Source organism: Eptesicus fuscus, chromosome 23 (genome assembly GCF_027574615.1).
Source record: "Eptesicus fuscus isolate TK198812 chromosome 23, DD_ASM_mEF_20220401, whole genome shotgun sequence".
In the NCBI taxonomy this organism is placed as follows: Eukaryota; Metazoa; Chordata; class Mammalia; order Chiroptera; family Vespertilionidae; genus Eptesicus; species Eptesicus fuscus.
Window position 1 is genome coordinate 11,613,606 of NC_072495.1, and position 21,294 is coordinate 11,634,899.

The 21,294-nt window shown below is 60.2% G+C and overlaps 1 protein-coding gene across 1 annotated transcript in view; it reads left to right on the top strand.

The window, feature by feature from the left end:
* The window catches only part of HIP1R (huntingtin interacting protein 1 related), a 30,181-nt gene extending 9,684 nt beyond the window's left edge, over window positions 1–20,497 (top strand). The window contains exons 2-32 of the mRNA XM_054712503.1: window positions 4,196–4,259; window positions 6,759–6,901; window positions 7,173–7,229; window positions 8,319–8,399; window positions 8,789–8,865; window positions 9,157–9,218; window positions 11,237–11,377; window positions 11,993–12,050; window positions 12,129–12,204; window positions 12,353–12,493; window positions 12,602–12,663; window positions 12,890–12,962; window positions 13,109–13,292; window positions 13,392–13,480; window positions 13,562–13,678; window positions 13,771–13,872; window positions 14,157–14,351; window positions 15,562–15,709; window positions 15,820–15,906; window positions 16,283–16,390; window positions 16,550–16,686; window positions 16,883–16,993; window positions 17,208–17,266; window positions 17,501–17,531; window positions 17,668–17,730; window positions 18,002–18,102; window positions 18,222–18,327; window positions 18,471–18,594; window positions 18,673–18,734; window positions 18,856–19,062; window positions 19,335–20,497. Coding sequence (XP_054568478.1) covers window positions 4,196–4,259; window positions 6,759–6,901; window positions 7,173–7,229; window positions 8,319–8,399; window positions 8,789–8,865; window positions 9,157–9,218; window positions 11,237–11,377; window positions 11,993–12,050; window positions 12,129–12,204; window positions 12,353–12,493; window positions 12,602–12,663; window positions 12,890–12,962; window positions 13,109–13,292; window positions 13,392–13,480; window positions 13,562–13,678; window positions 13,771–13,872; window positions 14,157–14,351; window positions 15,562–15,709; window positions 15,820–15,906; window positions 16,283–16,390; window positions 16,550–16,686; window positions 16,883–16,993; window positions 17,208–17,266; window positions 17,501–17,531; window positions 17,668–17,730; window positions 18,002–18,102; window positions 18,222–18,327; window positions 18,471–18,594; window positions 18,673–18,734; window positions 18,856–19,062; window positions 19,335–19,382 — 3,114 coding nt within the window. The 3' untranslated portion in view covers window positions 19,383–20,497. The remainder of the gene's footprint in view (window positions 1–4,195; window positions 4,260–6,758; window positions 6,902–7,172; window positions 7,230–8,318; window positions 8,400–8,788; window positions 8,866–9,156; window positions 9,219–11,236; window positions 11,378–11,992; window positions 12,051–12,128; window positions 12,205–12,352; window positions 12,494–12,601; window positions 12,664–12,889; window positions 12,963–13,108; window positions 13,293–13,391; window positions 13,481–13,561; window positions 13,679–13,770; window positions 13,873–14,156; window positions 14,352–15,561; window positions 15,710–15,819; window positions 15,907–16,282; window positions 16,391–16,549; window positions 16,687–16,882; window positions 16,994–17,207; window positions 17,267–17,500; window positions 17,532–17,667; window positions 17,731–18,001; window positions 18,103–18,221; window positions 18,328–18,470; window positions 18,595–18,672; window positions 18,735–18,855; window positions 19,063–19,334) is intronic.
* The last annotated feature ends 797 nt before the right edge of the window (window positions 20,498–21,294 follow it).

Consider the following 21,294-nt stretch of genomic DNA (forward strand, 5'->3'; position numbering starts at 1 on the left):
GGTGGGTCGTGTGGGAGCTGAGAGGACAGTCACAGGGGCAGGTGGCCTGTGTGGGGGCTGAGAGGACAGTCACAGGGGCAGGTGGCCTGTGTGGGGGCTGAGAGGACAGTCACAGGGGCAGGTGGCCTGTGCTGCAGCTTCCTCATCACAGTCTACGGGGGAGGATGTGTGGGGCTAGTCAATATGTGCAAAGTGCTTGGAACAGCACCAGGCAGGGCAGAGGCACTTGGTCAACATTTCATCATTGCGACCTTGGGCAAGTGGTTAACTTCCTGAAGCCTTGCCCGCCTGCTCCCAAGGTTGCTTAGATCGAGGGAGGTCACAGCTGTGACGTGCCCAGCAGTGTGCCTGGCACAGGGCTGAGCTGGATAAGTCATTTTCTTGTTAGGTGATCGAGACCTGTGGCGTGAGATACACCTTTCCATGCTGTGAGGAGCTGGCCATTCTGACTGTGTCTCTGGTGCAAGCTAGAGCCTCCCCATCTCTGGCCTGTGGCCACCCCAACCTCATCCCCACCTCTGGCTCTGGAGGGTCGGGCCCCTCCCTCACTACTGGGCACTGGGCAGAGTGAGGTGCAGCCTGCAGAGGCTCCTGGGTGTAGGCTTGTTGGATTTTTCCAGCACAGGAGCATGGGGGTGAATGCCCAGGAAACTGGTAGCCCTCCCTCCCTGCCCACCCTCTGTGTCCTTGCAGACCCTCCCGCCCCCTCCCTCCCCAAAGCCCCCTGCCCCGCCAGTACTGCTGTGGTCCTGCTTCCCTGGCTGTGCTCAGGAGTGGGGAGATCTGTCCTGCTCCTGCCTGTGCTCAGGAGTGGGGAGAGCCTTCCCTGTCCCCCTTCCCCACACTCAGAGCTGCTCCCTTTCTCCCCTGCGGCTCAGAGAAGCTGACAAATCCCCAAGACGTGGCCACCTGTCCTCCCTCCACCCAGGGCCCTGCTCTCCAGCACTGGGTTTTCCCTCCCACTCAGCCTGTGTCTCCCTGGAAGACAGTTCTCTGCGGCAGGGATCCCCTGAGCCACCGGGAGGGACTGCCCTGCTGGTTAGCACTGCTGAGGGGCTCTGGCAGGGGCTGCAGGGGGCCGAGGGAAGATGGGTTCTTCAGGCACGCAGGTGCGAGAGGACCCCCACAGTGGTCCCGGGTTCCCCCTCCCCCTTCAGTTTTCCCACAGTCACCCCTTGGCTGGCATGAGGGTGCTACGCTGTGTAGACAGAACCAAGTGATAAGGCCGCCTCCACTGAGACTGTCAGCCCCAAAGCTGAGCTGGGTCATAATCGCTCAGCACAGAGTCCGGCGTGAAGGAGGACCGGCTGCATGCCCCATGTCTGTGCCCATAGGGGAAAGTCCAACAGGACCAGCTCGGGAGGCCCGGGCGTCCCTGGGGCCAGATGTCCCCTTCTGGGACGGGGCTTGGCTGCTGCTGCTGGGAGGAACATCGAGGCCCTGTGAGGTGTGCACAGACTCCCTCTGTGTGAGCACTGAGCCTCCTTGTGAGCGACCCGACCCGCACATCTGCCCCTGCACACAACGGGGCCGTGTTCCCGCTGGGAGGAACCCTGGTCCTGCAGCCAGTGGCTGGGTGGGACTGGAGGGCGGGCAGGCCTGACAGATGGTGCCATGCTTTAGAAAATCTTCCATGTGCCAGGCACGTTAGGGGCTGGGGTACAGCAGCGACCAGCCAGGTAGAACCACCCCCCTCGAGGTGCTGACATTAGGGTGAGGAGACGGATAACGGACAGATAAGGAAACGTTGTTAGTGGGTGGCTGAGTACATGGAGACTTAAGTAGGGTGGCATCAGGAAGGTGACAAGGTGAGCAGACACCCAAAAGGGGTGGGGGGCAGGGGCTCTTTCTGGGGGTCCAGGGTCCAGCAATGAGAAGGTGCTCAGTAAAGTAAGTGGGAGCTGGGGATGCCTGACCTTAACCTTGGGCCCAGCTAAGTTATGCGCTCCTCCCTGCTCCAGGAAGAGCAGCCCTCTCCCTCCCCCCACCCTGCTGGGCCCCAGCCAGGCCCCAGGCAGCCTGCTCCTTCAGGGCGGGCCTCTGCTCTGCTCCTAGCTGCTGGCCTGGAGGACAAAGGGGGAGGCCTGCAGGAGGGAGAAGGGTTCCCCTGCAGCCCTTCCTGGGGTCCACCCGGTGTGTGGGGTGGAGAAAGCACTCGATCCGGCTGTGGGGACATCGCTGGTCCTTAGCCTTCTCTGGGCAGCCTGCTCTGCACGGTGGCTTTAGGCTCCACGCTGCCTGGAGTCTTCTGGACCAGGTGGCAGTTGTGAGAAGAGCCAGCTCAAATGTCAGGGCAGCTGGGGGATGAGGTTACACACCCCGGAGACAGGACACGCCTGGCTTATGCTGGCAGCTGCTTGCTGCTGGGGGAGGCATGGCCCCACCCTCTTGCCTGGCACTGCCTCAGTGGCCCTCTCTTCCCAGCTGCTCACCCACACCTGGGGGAGCGTGGGACAGAATCGTTAAAGACACAGAACATAGAATCAGCCAAACCTGCCTTTGCTCTTATTAGTTGTCAGACAAGATCCCTAACCCCAGTGCCTCAGTTTCCCCACCAGGGAAATGGGCTCGTGACCACTTTCTAGGGTTGTTGCTGGGAGGCATGTTGCCCGTGCTCGGCACAGGGTAAGCTAGTGCCTGTCATTGCCCCTGTCTTAGACATATTCTGCCCGGGTGGGGTGCTCTCCCCACAGGGGCGCTCGGTGAAGGCGCCGAGGGCTCGGGCGGCTGTACTGGCAGAGTCTGGCAAATAGAACCAGTGGCCAAGGGCGCCTTCCCTGGGTGGCTTGCGGCTTTGACAGAGAAGTCAGAGCTGCCCGCGCTCTTCCAGGTCCTGGTACCCCGAGGCAGGGGCTGCTCCCCAAGCCCGTCCTTGATGCCGGAGCATGTATCCTGGTTTTCCCCAGCACTGCCCGCACCCCGTGTGAACCAGGCCACAATGGGCACAGTGTGTGAAAGGAGGGCGGCCTGCCGTGCTGGGCGGCTCCAGAAACGGCCTCTGCCCAGCCCCAGCTCCCTCAGCTCTGGCCTGTGTGTTTGATCTGAATGGCCACCTGCGCTCCCAGGGGCTGCTTTCCTTACAGAGGAAATCTCTGAGCAGGCTCCAAGTCGGTCACAATACACCAGAAATGAGCGAGCTGGGCAGCGACTATTGTTCAGATGCCAGCAGCGGGGAGCACAGTGGCTGCAGCCGTAAAAAGAAAGCGCTGGCACTGTCTCTCGGGCCCCCTCTGCCCTGTCCCCTCTTGCATGCTTCCTGTTGACAAGGCGGGATGCTCAGGTCTGGCTGCAGGGTAGGTGAGCAGCTTCTTGGCCGCCTGGGGGAAGGGAAGGAGGCGGGAGAGGATCTGGCCCCGAGAGGTGTCTGCATTCGTCAGGCCCCTGTCCTGTCACTCGCGGCTGCTCCTCTCAGTGCACAAACACTGATGTCCCCAGCTCAGGGCTGGGTGGGGGGACAAGACCTGCCGCCAGGTGGAGAAATAAAACATCCACAAGCAAACCCAGGGCTGGTGGTAGTTCCTGGGTGAGGTGGGCAAGGGTGACAGTAGGTGCCCTGAGCCTTTGGTGAGGGAGCAGTCACCTCTAGGCAGCCTTCTCGGAAGAGGAGGCATTGACACGGGGAGGAGGCCAGACTCCAGTGGGTGGAGATGGGAGAGGACCTTCGTCAAGGATGAGATTGCTGCTTGCTCAGGGCCCAGGTGGTAGCAGCGAACCCCCCTCCCGTACCTGCCCCACCCAGGAGAGACACAGCCTGCGTGGCAGGTAACGGAGCTGGGTTTATCCTGGTTTCCCATGCAGGGGCAGTATGGGCCTTGCCAGCTTGCAGCCTTCCTCTGGGTCCTGCCATGGCGAGATGGGGCTGGCAGGTGTCTGTTCACGGCGTGTGGTGAGGGCTCTGTTCGGGCCGCTTCTCCCAGAGGAGGGACAGGACCCTGACTGGGCCTCGCCTCGGGAAAGCCAAGCGCAGGTGGTCTGCAGCAGCAGCCGCTTCCTTCACCGCCCAGACCCCTGGGAGCTTGATGGCCTCGGGTGTCAGCTGTGGTTTGAGCTGCGCATGTCAAGCCTTCAGAGTTTGGTTGGTTAGGTTGAGAGATGTCTGGTTGTCCGTCTCCACACGTGCCTTTCACCGCGGGAGGGGTCGCCCTGTCTGTCTGGGTGTTGCCGTTTCTGAACTCTGCCTCCTTTGTCCCTCCAGGCCATCAGCATCAGTAAGGCCATCAATACCCAGGAGGCCCCCGTGAAGGAGAAGCATGCCCGGCGTATCCTTCCTGCCTCTGGGTCCCAGGGGCGCTGGGAGGACGTGGAGGATGGGGGCCTGCCCTGTGTGGCCTTTGACCATGGGCACGGTGGGAGTGATTTAGTGGCACTGCAGGTGGCCACTGGGGCTTTGTGAGGTCCACCTCCACCGAGACGGGCGCATGTCCTCTTGTGTCCTGGCCCGGCAGAGCCTCCTACCTCCAGCAGCTCCTGTCAGACTCTGAGCCCCATCTCAGGAGCACCATCTATTGTCTTGGACTACTGGGCCCTGTTAAATTTGAGGGGCATGACCTTGCCCTTTCTCTCCTTTTTTTCTTTATTGATTACATATGTATCCTTATCCCCCATTCCCCCCTCCCACCCCTCCTCGTTCATGCCCTCACCCCCCTGGTGTCTGTGTCCATTGGTTAGGCTTATATGCATGCATACAAGTCCTTTGGTTGATCTCCCCCCTTTACCCCCACCCTCCCCTACCTTCCCTCTGAGGCTTGACAGTCTGATCGATGCTTCTCTGTCTCTGGATCTGTTTTTGTTCATCAGTTTATGTTGTTCATTACATTCCACAAATGAGTGAGATCATGTTATTTATCTTTCTCTGACTGACTTATTTCGCTTAGCATAATGCTCTCCAGGACCATCCATGCTGTTGCAAATGGTAGGAGTTCCTTCTTTTTTACAGCAGCGTATGTTCCAGTGTGTAGGTGTACCACAGTTTTCTGATCCAGTCATCTGCTGATGGGCACTTAGGCTGTTTCCAAATCTTAGCTCTGGTGAATTGTGCTACTATGAACATAAGGGTGCATATATCCTTTCTGATTGGTGTTTCTAGTTCTTGGGATATATTCCTAGAAGTGGGATCACTGGGTCAAATGGGAGTTCCATTTTTAGTTTTTTGAGGAAACTCCATACTGTTCTCCACAGTGGCTGCACCAGTCTGCATTCCCACCAGCAGTGCACGAGGGTTCCTTTCCATCCTCGCCAGCACTTGTCGTTTGTTGATTTGTTGATGATAGCCATTCTGACAGGTGTGAGATGGTATCTCATTGTCGTTCTGATTTGCATCTCTCGAATGATTAGTGACTTTGAGCATGTTTTCATATGTCTTTCGAAAAGTATCTATTTAGGTCCGTTGCCCATTTTTTGATAGGGTTGTTTATCTTCCTTTTGTTAGGTTGTATGAGTTCCCTGTAAATGTTGGAGATTAAACCCTTATTGGAGATAACATTGGCAAATATGTTCTCCCATGCAGTAGGCTTTCTTGTTGTTTTGTTGATGTTTTGTTTGTGTGTTTTTTTTCTGTGCAGAAGCTTTTTATTTTGATGTAGTTCCATTTTTTTATTTTCTCTTTAGTTTCCATTGCCCTAGGAGCTGTATCAGTGAAGATATTGCTTCGGCAGATGTCCGAGATTTTGCTGCCTGTGGATTCCTCCAAGATTTTTATAGTTTCCTGTCTTATGTTTAAGTCCTTTATCCATTTTGAGTTTATTTTTGTGTATGGTGTAAATTGGTGATCTAGTTTCATTTTTTCTTTTGCATGTATCTGTCCAATTTTCCCAACACCATTTACTGAAGAGACTGTCTTGACTCCATTGTATGCTCTTGCCTCCTTTGTCAAGTATTAATTGAGCATAGTGGTTTGGGTCTATTTCTGGGTTCTCTATTCTATTCCATTGGTCTATATGTCTGTTCTTGTGCCAGTATCAGGCAATACAGCTTGGTATCTGGTATTGAGATCCTTCCTACTTTGTTCTTTTTTCTCAGGATTGCTGTGGCCATTCGGGGTCTGTTTTTATTCCAGATGAATTTTTGGAGAGTTTGTTCTAGGTCTGTGAAATATGCCATTGGTATTTTAATGGGGAGTGCATTGAATCTGTAGATTGCTTTGGGTAGTATGGACATTTTAATGATGTTGATTCTACCAATCCATGAACACGGTTTGTTCTTCCATCTGTTTATGCCTTCCTCTATCTCTTTTTTCAGTGTCCTGTAGTTTTCTGAGTACAGGTCTTTTACCTCTTTAGTTAAGTTTAATCCTAGGTGTCTTAATTTTTTTGGTGCAATGGTAAATGGGATTTTTAAAAAATATATATTTTTTTTAAATCCTCACCTGAGGAGATTTTTCCATTGATTTTTAGAGAGACTGGAAAAGAGAGGGAAAACAGAGAGAAATATCGATGTGAGAGAAACACATCGATCGGTTGCCTACTGCATGAGCCCTTACCAGGGCCTGGGCCAGGAAGGAGCCTGCAACCATGGTACATGCCCTTGATCAGACTTGAACCCGGGACCCTTCAGTTTGCAGGCCGACGCTCTATCCACTGAGACAGACTGGCTAAGGCATTGCCCTTTTTCTTGACCTTTGCCGAGCTCTTTGTGAACCATGGTGGATGGGGAGAGGGATGTGGGGAGGGGCCCAGTGGCTGTGGGATGGGCGTCACCAAGTGCCCCCGGCCTTCCCCACGCTGGTCTCTGCATGCTGCACTTGGCCTTGACGCTGGTAGGCATCATTCTGGGCACTCACCATGAGAAGGGGGCCTTCACCTTCTGGTCCTATGCCATCGGCCTGCCGCTTCCCAGCAGCTCCATCCTCAGCTGGAAATTCTGCCATGTCCTCCACAAGGTCCTTCGAGATGGGCACCCCAACGTGAGTAGCCTCTGTCCACTGGTCCCCAGAGGGTTTCCTGTTCCAGCCACTGTGCTTCTTGGGGCAGCGGGAGGCTGGGCCTGTCTGCTGGTGCCCAGGGGAGGCAGGGCAGTGTCCCTTTGAAATGAGAGACTGTCCCGCCGCCCCGCTGCCCTCCACCTGCCCCTTCCCAGCCTCGCCCTCAGCGTGCCGCCAGCATGGATCAGTGTGTTGGGCCCCTCCTGCCAGTCCTGGATTCTCCAGCCTCCTCCCTCGTCCCCCTGTGCTGCAGGTCCTGCATGACTGCCAGCGGTACCGGAGCAACATCCGGGAGATCGGGGAGCTATGGGTAGGTGTGGAGGCGAGCTTGGTGGCCTCAGGCCCTCACCCTCCGCGGAGTCCAGCCGTGGCCTGCTTGGCGTTCGAGTCCTCAGCACTCAGGGCGGAGCAACGGCAGGGCCCTGTGACCGTGCCTTTCTTCACGTTCTCAGAGCAGAAGTTAGAGTGATGCTTTCTGGGGTGACAGTGGGGGCGTTGCAGCCTTGCTTTAGAAGGTCTGGTACAGGAAGTTCCAAAGGCATGACGAGGCGCCTCCAGCCCTTCAGTCCCTGAGTCGGGAAACGCAGCAGTGCCCATTCCTGGGCGGGTCATGGTGGTGGTTAGAGCCCGTGGGAGGGGTGCAGGCTCCGGGGCCCCCAGACTGGCTGCTTTAGCATCTCAGATCGGAATCTGTGTGCTCGGGAAGCTCCTAGAAGATTCTTATTCACGGGCAAGTCTGAGAGCCCGGGAGCTTGTCATGTAGGTCCCCTTCTGCACCCTCCAGAATCGGGGGTGGGGAGAGAGCCTCTGGCCTCTCTGTCCCCTGGGAGCAATGCTAGAGCCCCGCCGGGCAGGGCGCCCCTGGAGCCAGGGCCGCAGGAGCCCGGACCGCTGTGTTTCACCCGAAGTCAGGAAAACGGCAGCAGGTTGCCATGGCAGACGCACGTCTAGCTGGCGTGGCCACGGGGAAGCAGTGTCAGGAGCTGACAGAGGAGGCACCTGGGTGGATATGGACACGCGCCTGTTGGAGTGTGCCTCCCGGGCTGCCGCAAGCATCTTAATAAAGAATCTCAACCCAGAGCTGGCCTGCTGCCTGGACAGGAGCTCTTGTCACAGGAGTTTCTTTGACAAGACTGGCAAGGAGTATGATTAAAAAAACAAAATGAGAGAGCTTGCGACAAGGGCATTGTGGAGGTACCCAGGAGAAGAGTCAGTCGCCTCTGGCTGGCTAACATTAGTTGAGTGAATAAGTGATGGGTGGGTGAAGGAGTGACACTCGGCTGTCACCGGGTGTCGTCCCACCTCAGCGTCCTGGTCTGCCCCGTGGCGTGCCAGGGCCTATGGGACTCTCGGGCACCTTCCTGGGCAGTGGGCGCTGATCCAGCTCCTCCCTCCACAGGGCCATTTGCACGATCGGTACGGACAGCTGGTCAATGTGTACACCAAACTCCTGCTGACCAAGATCTCCTTCCACCTCAAGGTGGTGTCCTCGGGAGGGTCGTGGGGCGGGGGGGCCCTGGGCTTTCCTTCCTGATGTCCTGGGACCTAGCGGAGGGCGGGTCCTGTTCTGTCCCAACCTGATCCACGGGGACACGGGGATGTGGGTTCCTGGAAGTCAGAGCTTCTTGAGGCGTTTTCTACGGACACTGGAGGTGGTCTTGGCCTTGCCCTTGGGTCTGGGCAGCCTCTTCGCCCTCACTAGGTGTCCCATCTCTGTCCTTGGTCTCCAGTCCCTCGCAGTCCCTCCTCAGCCAGCACCCAGGGCCGAGGGCGGCTCCACAGGTCGGGGGCTTCTCCAGCCTCTTCCCCTCCCTCAGAAGTTAGAACTGGTTCTGGGCCTGCTGTTGAGTAGGGGCGTCCTCTCTGCAGCACCCCCAGTTTCCTGCGGGCCTCGAGGTGACAGACGAGGTGTTGGAGAAGGCAGCTGGGACTGACATCAACGACATGTGAGTCTCTCCAGAAGGTGCAGTGGCCTGGCACCGTTTCCTTCTCCTCCCTCAGTTTCCCTGTTTGTCCCTAAAGTCTCCAGGTTCCCACGTGTCAGTGGCTCTCTGGGGCCAAAGGTCATGTTTTCTGGAGATGAAGCTAACACTGAGGGGATGGGATTTGTTTGGAATCAGGTGTTTTTGGCTGAAGGGCCGTTGTGCTGTGCAAAGGCGTGTTGATGAACTGTGGAGGGCTCTCCCAGGGCCGTGCCCCCTACCACTCTCTCTCAACCCTCTCGCCTCCCCCCGCAGCTTCCAGCTCACCGTGGAGATGTTCGATTACATGGACTGCGAGCTGAAACTGTCTGAATCAGGTGAGCCGGGAGGGATCAGGTGTGGGAACCTGGAGACTAGGAACCAGGGGTGCCTCTGTGAGCCAGACTAAGACTGACACCCCATTCCTGCATGCACTGCCCCCGCGGTCCATCCAGGACTGCCCCCACCTCTCCCACGACACGGTCAAGCTCCCGTTCAGGCTGCACTCCTGTGAGCCCCACCGCCCGGTCCCCTCACCGCAAGCGCGGCCCCTGAGGCCCAGCCAGAGCCCCAGGGGGCTTATGTGGACTGGCACGTACTGGATCAGAGATGAGAAGTCGAGAAGTTAATTAGAAGTAGCAATGATAAGTTCATTACCTATTAACATAAATGACATACTCGTTATAAAAAAAAAAAAATCCCTATTTTTATTTATTTATTTTTTTGGGGGGTTAATTTTGGGGATAGTTCCAGGGGCCGGTGTGAGATCTGCTGTTCCTGCCACCTCGTGAACCCACTCCTGTTCCAGGCCAGGGTGGGCAGGGGTGGTCCCACCAGGAGCTGCATCTGCCGGGTCCGAACTTAGGCTCCCGCCTCAGAGAGTTAGTTTGGGTCATCGTGCCCGTTTGCTGCTATGAAAGACCCCTGAGTCCTGTTGGACTTCCCCGCCCAGGGACTGGCAGCCTTCGGACAGGAAGCCTCAGGGTCCCCTTCCCAGGGCCGCAGAGGTGCTTGTTGTGGCCACAGCTTCAGAATGACTTGTGGGTGACTCATGCTTTTCACGGGAGGAGGAGAAGCAAATGCCTTTTTAAGGAAAAGTCGGAGTTAGGAAGAGGTGTGTCTGGGCAGCCTCCTGGCATCCCGGTCTGGGTGGGCCTGTGGGCAGCTTGGCGTTGAACCTCCATGCCCAGGAGGGTGGCCCTGCCCAGGACCCAGCCTGGACCCTGGCAGGAATGTGTCATGTGGGAGCTGAGTCCTGCGGTCCTTACCCCTGTGCTGCTCTTGGCCAGGGTGGGGGCTGAGTGTGGGCAAGACAGGGGTCCCCACAAGGGAAGGTGGAGAAAGCCCACAGATGGGCCCCCAGATCAGTGATGTCTTAATGAAGCACAGAGAAGGGCATCCTGGCAGCATCTGGAGGGAGGTGCAGGGGCCTTGCCCACCCGGAGGCTGCTCCTTGCTGCTTTGTTTATAGCAGCCAGAGATGGGGCGTCCTGAGGACCCCTCAGTGGAGAAATGGCTGTGTCTCAAAAACCCCCAAAATAGAACCTCATGGGTATTCTCAGTTTTTACAAGGAAAATGTACTTGACATGGAATTACAAGTTAAGTTTTAAAAAGGCGAGGGACAGCACTGGGCTCCTGCCTTCTCGTCCCCTCCCTCCTGGGCATTCCCGTGTCACATGGAGGTTTGCCAGTGGTCCCAGCCCAGGCGAGGTGACAGGAAGACTCAGAGCTAGGGCCCGCCCGTCTGGAGCAGTGTCCCGGGTCCGTGTCCCATGTGGGCGCCCTGGCGGCTCTCCGTCCTGGCGGGCTGCCTACTTGTCTCTGCCCAGAGTAGAGGCTGGGGGGCGGGCAGCCTCATGTTTGTCCTTGTCCCTCCTACTTGGATGGTCTGATGAAAGGCATGATTGTCAGGGTCCAGGGAGGTTGGCCCTGGGCACAAGTTTGGGGTCACGGGTTTTACAGAGCCGCGTCCTGGCTCTGCCGCCGCAGCTGCTCCCAGGCCCCCCTGAAGCTCTCGGGTAAGCCTGGCCAGGCTGAGCTGGATCCCATTTGCCCGACCTTGTCACCCTAGTTTGAGGGAGCACTGGCCTCAGTCTGGAGCAGCCACAGCGCACGGGGCTCCCGTTGTAGAAGTAAGGAGCCCGCTGGTATCTGAGGGACGGAGTCTCACTGCCCAGCGGGAGTGGGAAAGCCAGGCCCCCCAGGACGGCAGCTCCCAGGCTTCTGTGACGACGCCATGAGCCTCTCCACACCACGGCTGTCATAGGCTCCCGTCAGCTCTGCCCACGTCTCCCGGCTCCCCGTGTTCACACTCCTCCTCTCTCTCTCTCCCCCCCCCACCCCCAATCTCTTCAGTTTTTCGGCAGCTCAACACAGCCATCGCCGTGTCCCAGATGTCCTCAGGCCAGTGCCGCCTGGCCCCCCTCATCCAGGTCATCCAGGACTGCAGCCACCTCTACCACTACACGGTCAAGCTCATGTTCAGGCTGCACTCTTGTGAGTCCCGCCACCCCGGTCCCCTCACCGCTACCGCGGCCCCTGAGGTCCAGCCTGAACTCCAGGGGGCTTACATGGACTGGCATGTAATGGATCAGAGATGAGAAATTAGTAGAAGTAGCAATGATGAGCTCATTACCCATGAACATAAATTACGTACTTGTTACGAAAAATCCCTATTTTCCAAAGCGAACACTCTGAGAGAAAAGTGGTGCAGTTGAAGTGTGTGCCAGTCTCTTGGATGCCAGGCCTCAGCAGCCCCTGGCTGCCCCTGCGTCCGTCGCTGCTAGTGTCTCCGTGGGGTTCCCCACTTGGCAACGCTGGCCTGGGGCATAGGAGCCATTCGAATACCAGACCAGGGCAAACTTGAGTCTAAAGAAACTTCACTGTGCCTCCGAAGCTGGGCCCAGGGGGTTTGCCGGTCTTGGGACCGCCCTGTCCCCTCACATCTCTTCCCTCCATGGTGGGGACTTGGCCGGGTGACAGGGATCGCTCTAATCTGTGGCGGCTTGTAGAATGGGGAGGAACAGGCAGCGGAAGGGAGGGGGGAATGTGAAGTCTTCGCAGCCACAGAGTGGTGAGCAGAGATGAAGGTCCTCAAACTGTTCCGCCCAGGTCTCCCGGCAGACACCCTGCAAGGCCACAGGGACCGGTTCCACGAACAGTTTCACAGGTACCAGCAGGCATGTCTGTGGGGCGGGGGCTGCCAGGGGGCCAGGCTCCCCTCTGACCTCCCGCGTGTGTCCCGCAGCCTCAGGAACTTCTTCCGCAGAGCGTCCGACATGCTCTACTTCAAGCGCCTCATCCAGATCCCCCGGCTGCCCGAGGTGCCTGCCCTGCTTTCCACTCTGGGTTCTGAGCCCTTGGATGACCCTGGTGCCTAGCAGGGCCCCATGTGGGCTCTGGGGATGGCCAGGGAAGGCTCCTGGGTGGGTGGAGGGCACGCTGAGCAGCTCTCACCTATGGCCCTTGCAGGGACCCCCCAACTTCCTGCGGGCCTCGGCGCTGGCTGAGCACATCAAGCCGGTGGTGGTGATCCCCGAGGAGGCCCCCGAGGATGAGGAGCCCGAGAACCTCATTGAGATCAGCACGGGCCCCCCTGCCGGGGAGCCAGTGGTGAGTGGCCCCCTCTTCCTGCAGGGGGGTTTGGGGTGATTGGGCCTCCCTCCGCTCCCTCCTTCTCCTGGCCTGGAGGGTGGGGGTCACTGTGCTTTGCTGTGGCAGGTGGTGGCCGACCTCTTTGACCAGACGTTTGGACCCCCCAATGGCTCCATGAAGGATGACAGGTGAGGCTGGGACCCCCTGGGGGAGGGCTGGCAGTGGCCTCCATGGAGCTGTGGTCAGGAGAGGCCACAGGTGGGGGATGTGAACTGGAGACTCCTAGATCCCCAGGAGCCGCTGAGGAGACCACAGATCCTGTGCAGGGTCTTCTGATTGTCCTGGCTGTCTGAACTTGACCGCCAGGACTGCGCAGGCCTCAGAAAACCCTGCCTGCCCGACCTCTGTCCCCAGGGACCTCCAGATCGAGACCTTGAAGAGAGAGGTGGAGACACTCAGGGCCGAGCTGGAGAAGATCAAGCTGGAGGTGAGGAGACGTGGGCCAAGGGGGGCCTCGGGCTATACGACTGCACCCAGCACCCGCACCCAGCACCCGCACCCAGCACCCGCATGCGGGCCCGGCACAGTCCCCACGTCCATGTCCACCATGTCCACACCCTCCTCCCGCCGCAGGCCCAGCGGTACGTCTCCCAGCTGAAGGGCCAGGTGAACGCGCTGGAGGCCGAGCTGGAGGAGCAGCGGAAGCAGAAGCAGAAGGCGCTGGTGGACAACGAGCAGCTCCGCCACGAGCTGGCCCAGCTGCGGGCGGCCCAGCTGGAGGGCGAGCGGAACCAGGGCCTGCGCGAAGAGGCCGAGAGTGCGTGGCCGGGCCGGGTGGCCGAGCCCAGTGGGAGGGTCTGGTCCCCAGTGGGGGCCTCTGCCGAGCTGGGGGTCACAGCCTCACCTCTCACCGCAGAGAAGGCCAGTGTCACGGAGGCGCGCTACACCAAGCTGAAGGAGCAGCACAGCAAGCTCATCGCCACGCACGCCGAGCTGCTCAGGAAGGTGGGGCCCGTGTGCAGGCAACTGGCGGGAGGCGGGAGGCCCGGCGGTGGCAGAGCGTGAGCCCATCCCCTGTCCACGCAGAACGCAGACACGGCCAAGCAGCTGACGGCCAAGCAGCAGAACCAGGAGGAGGTGGCGCGAGTGAAGGAGCAGCTGGTGTTCCAGATGGAGCAGGTGAAGCGCGAGTCCGAGATGAAGGTGCGTCGTGTGCACAGGCCCTGGCTCTGGAGCCCCCGGCACCACTGTCCTCGTGACATACTATCCCCGTGACACACTGTCCCCCGTCCCAGCTGGAGGAGCAGAGTGACCAGCTAGAGAAGCTCAGGAGGGAGCTGGAGGCCAAGTCCGGGGAGCTGGTGCGCGTGCAGCAGGACCTGAGCCGCACGGAGCAGGTGAGCTGCTGGCCGGGGTGGCCTCCGGATCGGGCGGGACAGGCGTCAGGGTCCTCTTCCCCGTGAACTGGGCCACGCCTAGATGCTACCAGGTTGGTTCAGTGGCCCCTCGGCCAGCCTGGCCTGTGGCTGTGACCCAGCACGCAGGGAACACACAGGACATGGGCCCTGGCCTTCCAAAAGCTCGCAGTCTCTGGGGATTGTGAAACCTGTGAACTTGGGTGGGGTGGGCGTGAGGGGTGGCGGGCACCTGGCAGCCCTGCCCACCCGCCTGGTGTTCACAGAGCGGGTCGGAGCTGAGCTCACGGCTGGATGTGCTGAGCGCAGAGAAGGAGGCGCTGAGCAGCGCTGTGCGGCAGCAGGAGGCCGACCTGCAGGCCGCGCAGAGCCTGGTGCAGGAGAAGGAGGCAGCGCTCGGCCAGGAGCAGCAGCGCCATTCCCAGGAGAGGGCCGAGCTGCAGGGGCTGCTGGCAGACAAGGTAGCGTGCCTCCCCGCCCGTGTGACAGCGGCTCGAGACCGTCATACCCCCGCCCCGCCCGCCCCGAGCGTGACGAGTCAGTGGGTCTCTGTGCTCACGGGGCTGTGCTCTCATTGGTGCCTCCGGGACATTTTCACCCTCCAAAGAGCCCCCTCCTCCAGCCCCTGGCACCTCTATCAGCTCTCGTCTCTGGATCTGCCTGTTCTGGACGTTCACAGAAATGGAGTCGTACAGTAGGGCTGGCTTCTTCTCTCAGCACGTTTTCAGGGTTCACCCGTTTCAGAACTTCTTCCTCTTCATGGCCCAGGGACATTCTGCTGTGTGGAGGGACCACGTGTTGCTTATCCATCGTCAGCTGATGGACACTTGGGTGGTTTTCACTTTCCGGTTATTGTGAATGATGCTGCTGTGAACATTTGTGTACAAGGTTTTGTGTGGACATGTTTTTATTTCTCTTTCTTATGTAACTACGAGTAGGTTTTCTGGGTCACATGGTAACTCTGTTTAACTTTTTGAGGAGCTACCAGTGTTTCCAAAGCGGCTGCACCGTTTTCCATTCCCACTGGGAGTGTGCGTGGGTTCGTTTCCCTACATCCTCGCCAGCACTTGTTACTGTCTGTCTTTGTAGCCATCCTAATGGGTTCAAATGGTACTTCATTGTGTTTTTTGTTTATTTGTTTTTGTGATTGCTTTTTAAAATGTGTTTTTTATTGGGTTTTAGAGAGAGAGGAAGAGACGGATAGAGAGATAGAAACATCAAGGAGAGAGAAACATTGATTGGCTCCTTCCTGCACGCCCCTATTGGGGATCGAGCCCACAATCTGGGCACGTGCCCTGACCTGGCATTGAACCAGTGACTTCTTAGTTCATGGGTTGGTGCTCAACCACTGAGCCACACCGGCTGGGCCTCATTCTCATTGTGGTTTTGATGTGTTTCCCTGATGGCAAATGACATGGAGCATTTTTTGTGTTCCTTCCATTTGCATATCTTGGGAGAAATGTCTGTTCAGATCATTTGCCTACTTTTTAACTGGTGTTTGTCTTTCTACTCCTGAGCTGTCCAGCACACTCTGGAGGGGCCCCATCCCTTGGGGTGGAGCTGGGCCTGTCCTCCGACTCCTCCCCAGCGAGGATCTGGGCTGGGTCCTGTCCAGCTGCTGTGAGGCTGCGCCTGGGCAGGGTCTCCAAGCTGCCTCCTCCCCTCCCCCAGGAGTCTCGGGAGCAGGGGCTGCAGCAGAGACTCCTGGACGAGCAGTTCGAGGTGCTGCGGCGCTCTGCCGCCGAGGCCGAGCGCATCCTGCAGGACGCTGTGGGCAAGCTGGATGACCCCCTGCACCTGCGCTGCACCAGCTCCCCGGGTAGGGCCGCCGGCTGGGCACTCGGCCACCTTCTTTCCTGACCAGCTGGCAGGGAGGTGTCCCCTGCCCTGAGAGGTCCGCCCCCTCACCCCTTCTCCCTTTGCTTGCAGACTACCTAGTGAGCAGGGCCCAGGTGGCCCTGGACGCCGTGAGCGCCCTGGAGACGGGCCATGCCCAGTACCTGACCTCCAGGTCAGGTGAGTGCAGGGCAGGTCTGGGCAGGGAGAGACCATGGGCACTTGGGTGCTGGTTCCACCAGCCCTGGCTGCCTCTTGCCTTCGGGAGGTTTCCCGCAACAGGTGCCTCTTCAGAAAGCTGAGCAGGTGCCCCCAACATGCCCACCTGGGAGCCCTGCCCTGCAGGCATGGGTCACAGAGCTGGGTTCGGTTCCCGCTCTGCTGTTTTCTAGCTGCATGACCTTCTCCTAGTACCTTCTCCCCTCTGAGCCCTCCTCATCCGTGGACTGGGCGCCGGCACCTGTCTTGAGCTTGTTGGGCAGAGGGCATGGCGCCTGCTCTCAGGACTCGCTCCGTGGCAGCAGCATTAGGGTCTCGTTCCTCTCCTGGCCCATAGATGCTTCTGCCCTGGTGGCAGCCCTGACGCAGTTCTCCCACCTGGCTGCGGACACCATCATCAACGGCAGCGCCACCTCTCACCTGGCCCCCACCGACCCTGCCGACCGTAAGTGGGCCAGGCCGTGTCCCGCAGGTTCTCGTGGTGGACCAGGGAAGGGTGGGAGCCTGCAGACAGGTCCTGGCGTCAGAGCCCGAGCAGGAGCCTGTGTGGAGACTCCTCCCAGGGTCCTCGGGCGCCGGCTCCCCTGACAGCCCTCTCCCCCAGGCCTGATCGACGCCTGCCGGGACTGTGGGGCCCGGGCGCTGGAGCTCGTGGGGCAGCTGCAGGAGCGGCAGGCTGTGCAGCAGGCCCAGCCCGACCGGGTGCGGAGCCCCCTGCAGGCCATCCTCCAGCTGGGCCAGGTGCTGAGTGGGCCGGGCTCTGGTGGGGGGCAGTGGGTCGGGTTGAGGCTTGGGTCCCCAACTTTTCTGCACCTTTCTCCAATTGGGCTGACCAGGTGCTTGGGGACAGAGCACGGGTCCTGCTGCCCCAGGCTCCCTGTGGAGTGGTTAGGGTCGAATTCACCCCATCTGAGCCCTGGGTGCCCTCCTCCCTCAGGAGCTAAAGCCCAAGAGCCTGGACGTGCGTCAGGAGGAGCTGGGGGCCCTGGTAGACAAGGAGATGGCAGCCACGTCCTCGGCCATCGAGGAGGCCGTGCGGAGGATCGAGGTAGGACCGGTGCCGTCCTGCAGGACCCTGGGCGGGGGAGCTGAGAGCAGGCTGCACCCCCTCTGCCAAGGACAGGCGGCCCGTGCAGGTCTGGACGGGAGGCAGCCCTGGTGTGGCGCCCTGAGCTGAGCCCACCCCTCCCGGTGCAGCGGCGGCCCCCTTCCTCCCCTGTTGCCCTCCTGCCAGCCGGCTCACGGCTGTGTCCTTGGTGCAGGACATGATGAACCAGGCCCGCCACGCCAGCTCAGGGGTGAAACTGGAGGTGAATGAGAGGTGAGCCCACTTCTGCCCCCAGGCCTGGGACGAAGCAGGTTGCACACCAGTTAGGAGGGCAGCCCCCCAGCACCAGCGGTCTGCCCTCCTAACTGCCCGCTTTCCAGAAGCACGGGGATGAGCAGCGCACCCCGCCCTGTGGGCCCCATGTCAGGCCCCCTAACTCCCCAACCCCCTGTGGCTTCCTGGCCACATACAGCAGCTCTCCCTCTCCCCCACCCCTCCAACCCACAGGATCCTCAAGTCCTGCACAGACCTCATGAAGGTGAGCAGCCAGCTGGGACCCCAGGGGCGGGCTCTGTGGCCGGGACCCCAGGGGTGGGCTCTGTGGCCGGGACCCTAGGGGCGGGCTGTAGCTGAGAGGGCTGCCCCAAGTGTGACATAAGTCTTGGTCTTGGCAGGCCATCCGGCTCCTGGTGACCACATCCACCAGCCTGCAGAAGGAGATTGTGGAGAGCGGCAGGGTGAGCTGGGCTTTCGGGGCGAGGGTGGGGGTGAAGGGGGGGGCACACAGCTACTCCTGAAGGGCCACCACTCCAGCGCCCTTCTCATCCCAGGCCACAGGGCTCCTTTGGGCAGGAGACTCCTGAAGGGTGCAGTGATGAGACCCCCCAGTGTGCACACCTGCCTGGGAGTCAGCTGAACCCCCCACAGCTCAGAGAAGGGCCCTGGGGAGCATCCCTTGCCACCTGTGATGTCATTGACTGGTCTGCCCTGCCCTCTTGTCGCCACTAGGGGGCAGCCACGCAGCAGGAATTTTACGCCAAGAACTCAAGATGGACTGAAGGCCTCATCTCCGCCTCCAAGGCCGTGGGCTGGGGAGCCACGCAGCTGGTGTATGTCGCCCCAGGTGGGGGGCAGCAGGGAGTGTGGTGCCCAGGGTCTGAGGAGGGAATGTGGGGTGGCCCCGGTCTCCAGGTGTTGGATACCCAGGCCCTGCCCGCTCTGCCCCCAGGGAGTCAGCTGACAAGGTGGTGCTTCACACGGGCAAGTACGAAGAGCTCATCGTCTGCTCCCACGAGATCGCGGCCAGCACGGCCCAGCTGGTGGCAGCCTCCAAGGTGAGGCTCTGCCCGGCCAGGCCTCTGCTCAGGTTCCCCACCTCCTGGCTGCGCTGGATGCACCGCATGTGGCCAGGAGACCTCGGGATGGGGCGGTCCCATGGGGGCACCCTGCGTCCTGACCCACCCCCACGCTCCCCCAGGTGAAGGCCAACAAGGACAGCCGCCACCTGAGCCGCCTGCAGGAGTGCTCCCGCACCGTCAACGTGATGGCCGCCAACGTGGTGGCCTCCACCAAGTCAGGCCAGGAGCAGATCGAAGACAGAGGTGACGGCTGGGGGCCTGGGAGCGGCGTTGGGGGTGTGGGGGCGGGGGCCCAGGCACTTACCCTGTCTCTGGTCACAGACACCATGGACTTCTCTGGCATGTCCCTCATCAAGCTGAAGAAGCAGGAGATGGAGACCCAGGTAGGTGCCTGTGCCATCCCCACAGCCACCCCACTTCCTAGGTGCTCGGGCAGCCTCCAAGCCCGTCCCTCCCCTGGGGCTGAGCTCCCAGAGGGGTCTGCTGAGTGGTGCTTGCCGGCAGGTTCGGGTCCTGGAGCTGGAGAAGACGCTGGAGGCGGAGCGTGTGCGGCTGGGAGAGCTTCGGAAGCAACACTACGCGCTGGCTGTGGGGGTGGGGACGCCCGGAGAGGAGGAGCCTGGCCAGCCCGGCACTGCCCCCCACAGTGGGACCTCCAGGAAGCCGCCCCTGGCCCAGAAGCCCGGTGTGGTCCCCAGGCAGGACCACCAGGTAGGACCACCAGGTGCCAGGCGTCAGTGCTGGGATGGGGAGGGGCCCCGGAGGGTGCTGCCGGCCTCTTGCTTCCAGGTCTGTGGGACACGGGGCCTTGGGAAGGTCAGAAAACCCTGACCAGCAGGAGCAAAATGCTGACCCAGCAACATGGGGGGCTCGGCTCACTCAAGAGGAAGATGTAGGGGCTGAGGAGACGAGGGTGCAGGGGGCCTGGCTGGTTATGCACCCCTTGCAACGTCCAGTGAGCACCTCAACTTTGACCCCTGCAGCTGGACAAAAAGGATGGCGTCTGCCCCACTCAACTCACGAACTCCTAGGCTCCAGAGGGGTCCAGCGGGAGCCTGGCAGGCGGCCTGGGCCTCACGTGGCTACCGTGACTCGGCTAAGGAGGCATTGAGGGGCGCGGCGCGCACACCAGGTGCCCGGGCCTGCCCACGGCCTGGATCAGTGTCCGCGAGGCCCCCAGCCCTTGCTGAGCCCGTGGATCTGGGCCGAGGGGCTGACAGGGCAGTTCTCCTGGATGTGAGTATCTGCCGCGGGACCAAGAGCTTCCAGGCTCAGCAGGCCGGAGCCACGGTTCAGGAAATACACAGACATTTGTATGTTCCCAGGTAGAGCTTTGCCTTGTGAGTTTGTATTCGGCGCCCCGGGAGCAGGGCCATGGGGTGGGGTGGGCAGGGCCTCCCCTGCCTCTTGGGCTCGGGGTCTGAGGTGAGAGGTGAACAGAACACAGTGCTGGCTGTCGGGACTGCGTGATTCATCCCTGGGTTTGTGGTCTCTGATTCCATGGAGATGGGACTTGGGCAAAGAGGACTGGGACAGCGCCCTTTCTCCTCGGACCTCGCTCTAGGGCAGCAGTGATGGGGGTGCTGAGGAGGACGTGGTCTGGGGAGAGGTGGGCCGGGTCTGCTGTGGGCCAGGCAGGGCTGAGCGCCCCAGGCCTGCTGGGCACAGGTGCTGCCCTCGCTCCTGGAGTCTGTTCCTGCTGAAATCGGGTGGCCGCCCGCTTCCTGTTTTTCATTCCCATCTGGCTGCCCCGGCCCTGGAGGCCCAGCTCTGGGCTCTCCCCACTCACTGCCCACCTCCAGCTCCCGCGCCTCAAGGTGTCCAGTTCAGCCAGAAAGAGCCCAGAACCCATAGCCCTGCCCGCCGTCCTCCGGACCCAGGGAGCCTCGTGCTCCACAGAAGAGGGCAGCCCACTCCGCCCGGTGCTGAAGCCCAGCGTGGCTCCCTGCCCACAGGAGGACGACGCGGAAGAACTGCGTTGCTTGAGACCACCTGGGGGAGTGGTTGGGTGGGTGGGGCCCTGGCTGCGGGGAGGGGACCGGCCCTGCGAGGACCACCCCCTGCGTCAAGGGTCCAGTTCTGGGTGTGGAGTTGAGTGTTTCCTTGTATTGGGGTCCGACTGGCAATAAAATGCACTTTGTGGTCACTGTTGCCCCCTGAGGGGCTGCGTCCGGGCTGTTTATTTCTCTGGGCTGTTTATTTCTCTGGGTTGGGACTCGCTTAGTTCCTGCAGGTGACAACGGCACTTGGAACCACAGCAGCCCTGGCTGGTGCTGCTGCCAGGTGTCATGGAGGTGGTTTCTCCAGGAAGTGGAGGCCCAGACGCCTGTGTGGTGAGTGGTCGTTTAGGGCTTTTCTCCACAGCCCCCATGGCTCTTGATCCCCTCCCCCCAGCCCACAGCTGGTTCCCAGGAGGGCACTGGGGAGAGGGAAGGCTCCTGGCCGCCTGCCTGGGCCTCAGATCAAGCATCTGGAACAAAAGGACAGTGCGGGTCGGGGAGGGGGGAGGAAAGGTCAGTGTGGGTGGCTCCTGCCCAGCTGGCAGAACTCCCACCATGTGGCCTCGGACACGCGTCCACTCCTGTCCCCAGGGTGACTGAGGTCCAGGTGGGTCAGTGCTTTGAAAACTGGTCTCCGTAAACAGGGAGGGGCCCCCTGCCTGATCTTTTGTAGCGTTATTTTGCTTTGGCAAAAAAAAAAAAAAAAAAAAATGTACTGAGCACCTTTGCTGTGCCAAACAGCATGCCAGGTACTGGAGGCACAGCAGCAAAGAAAAGATGAACCTCACGGAGCTTGTCTGGCAAGGAGGGGGCGGGTGCCCTGGTGAGGGAACATTTGTGAGGTTGTACATAGGGCTACCTCACTGGACAGCCGTGGATTCACGTGAGTCCCAGTTGTGCCTTTCCAGCCTCATGTCCAGAAGGGAGACGGGAAGTCTAAGCT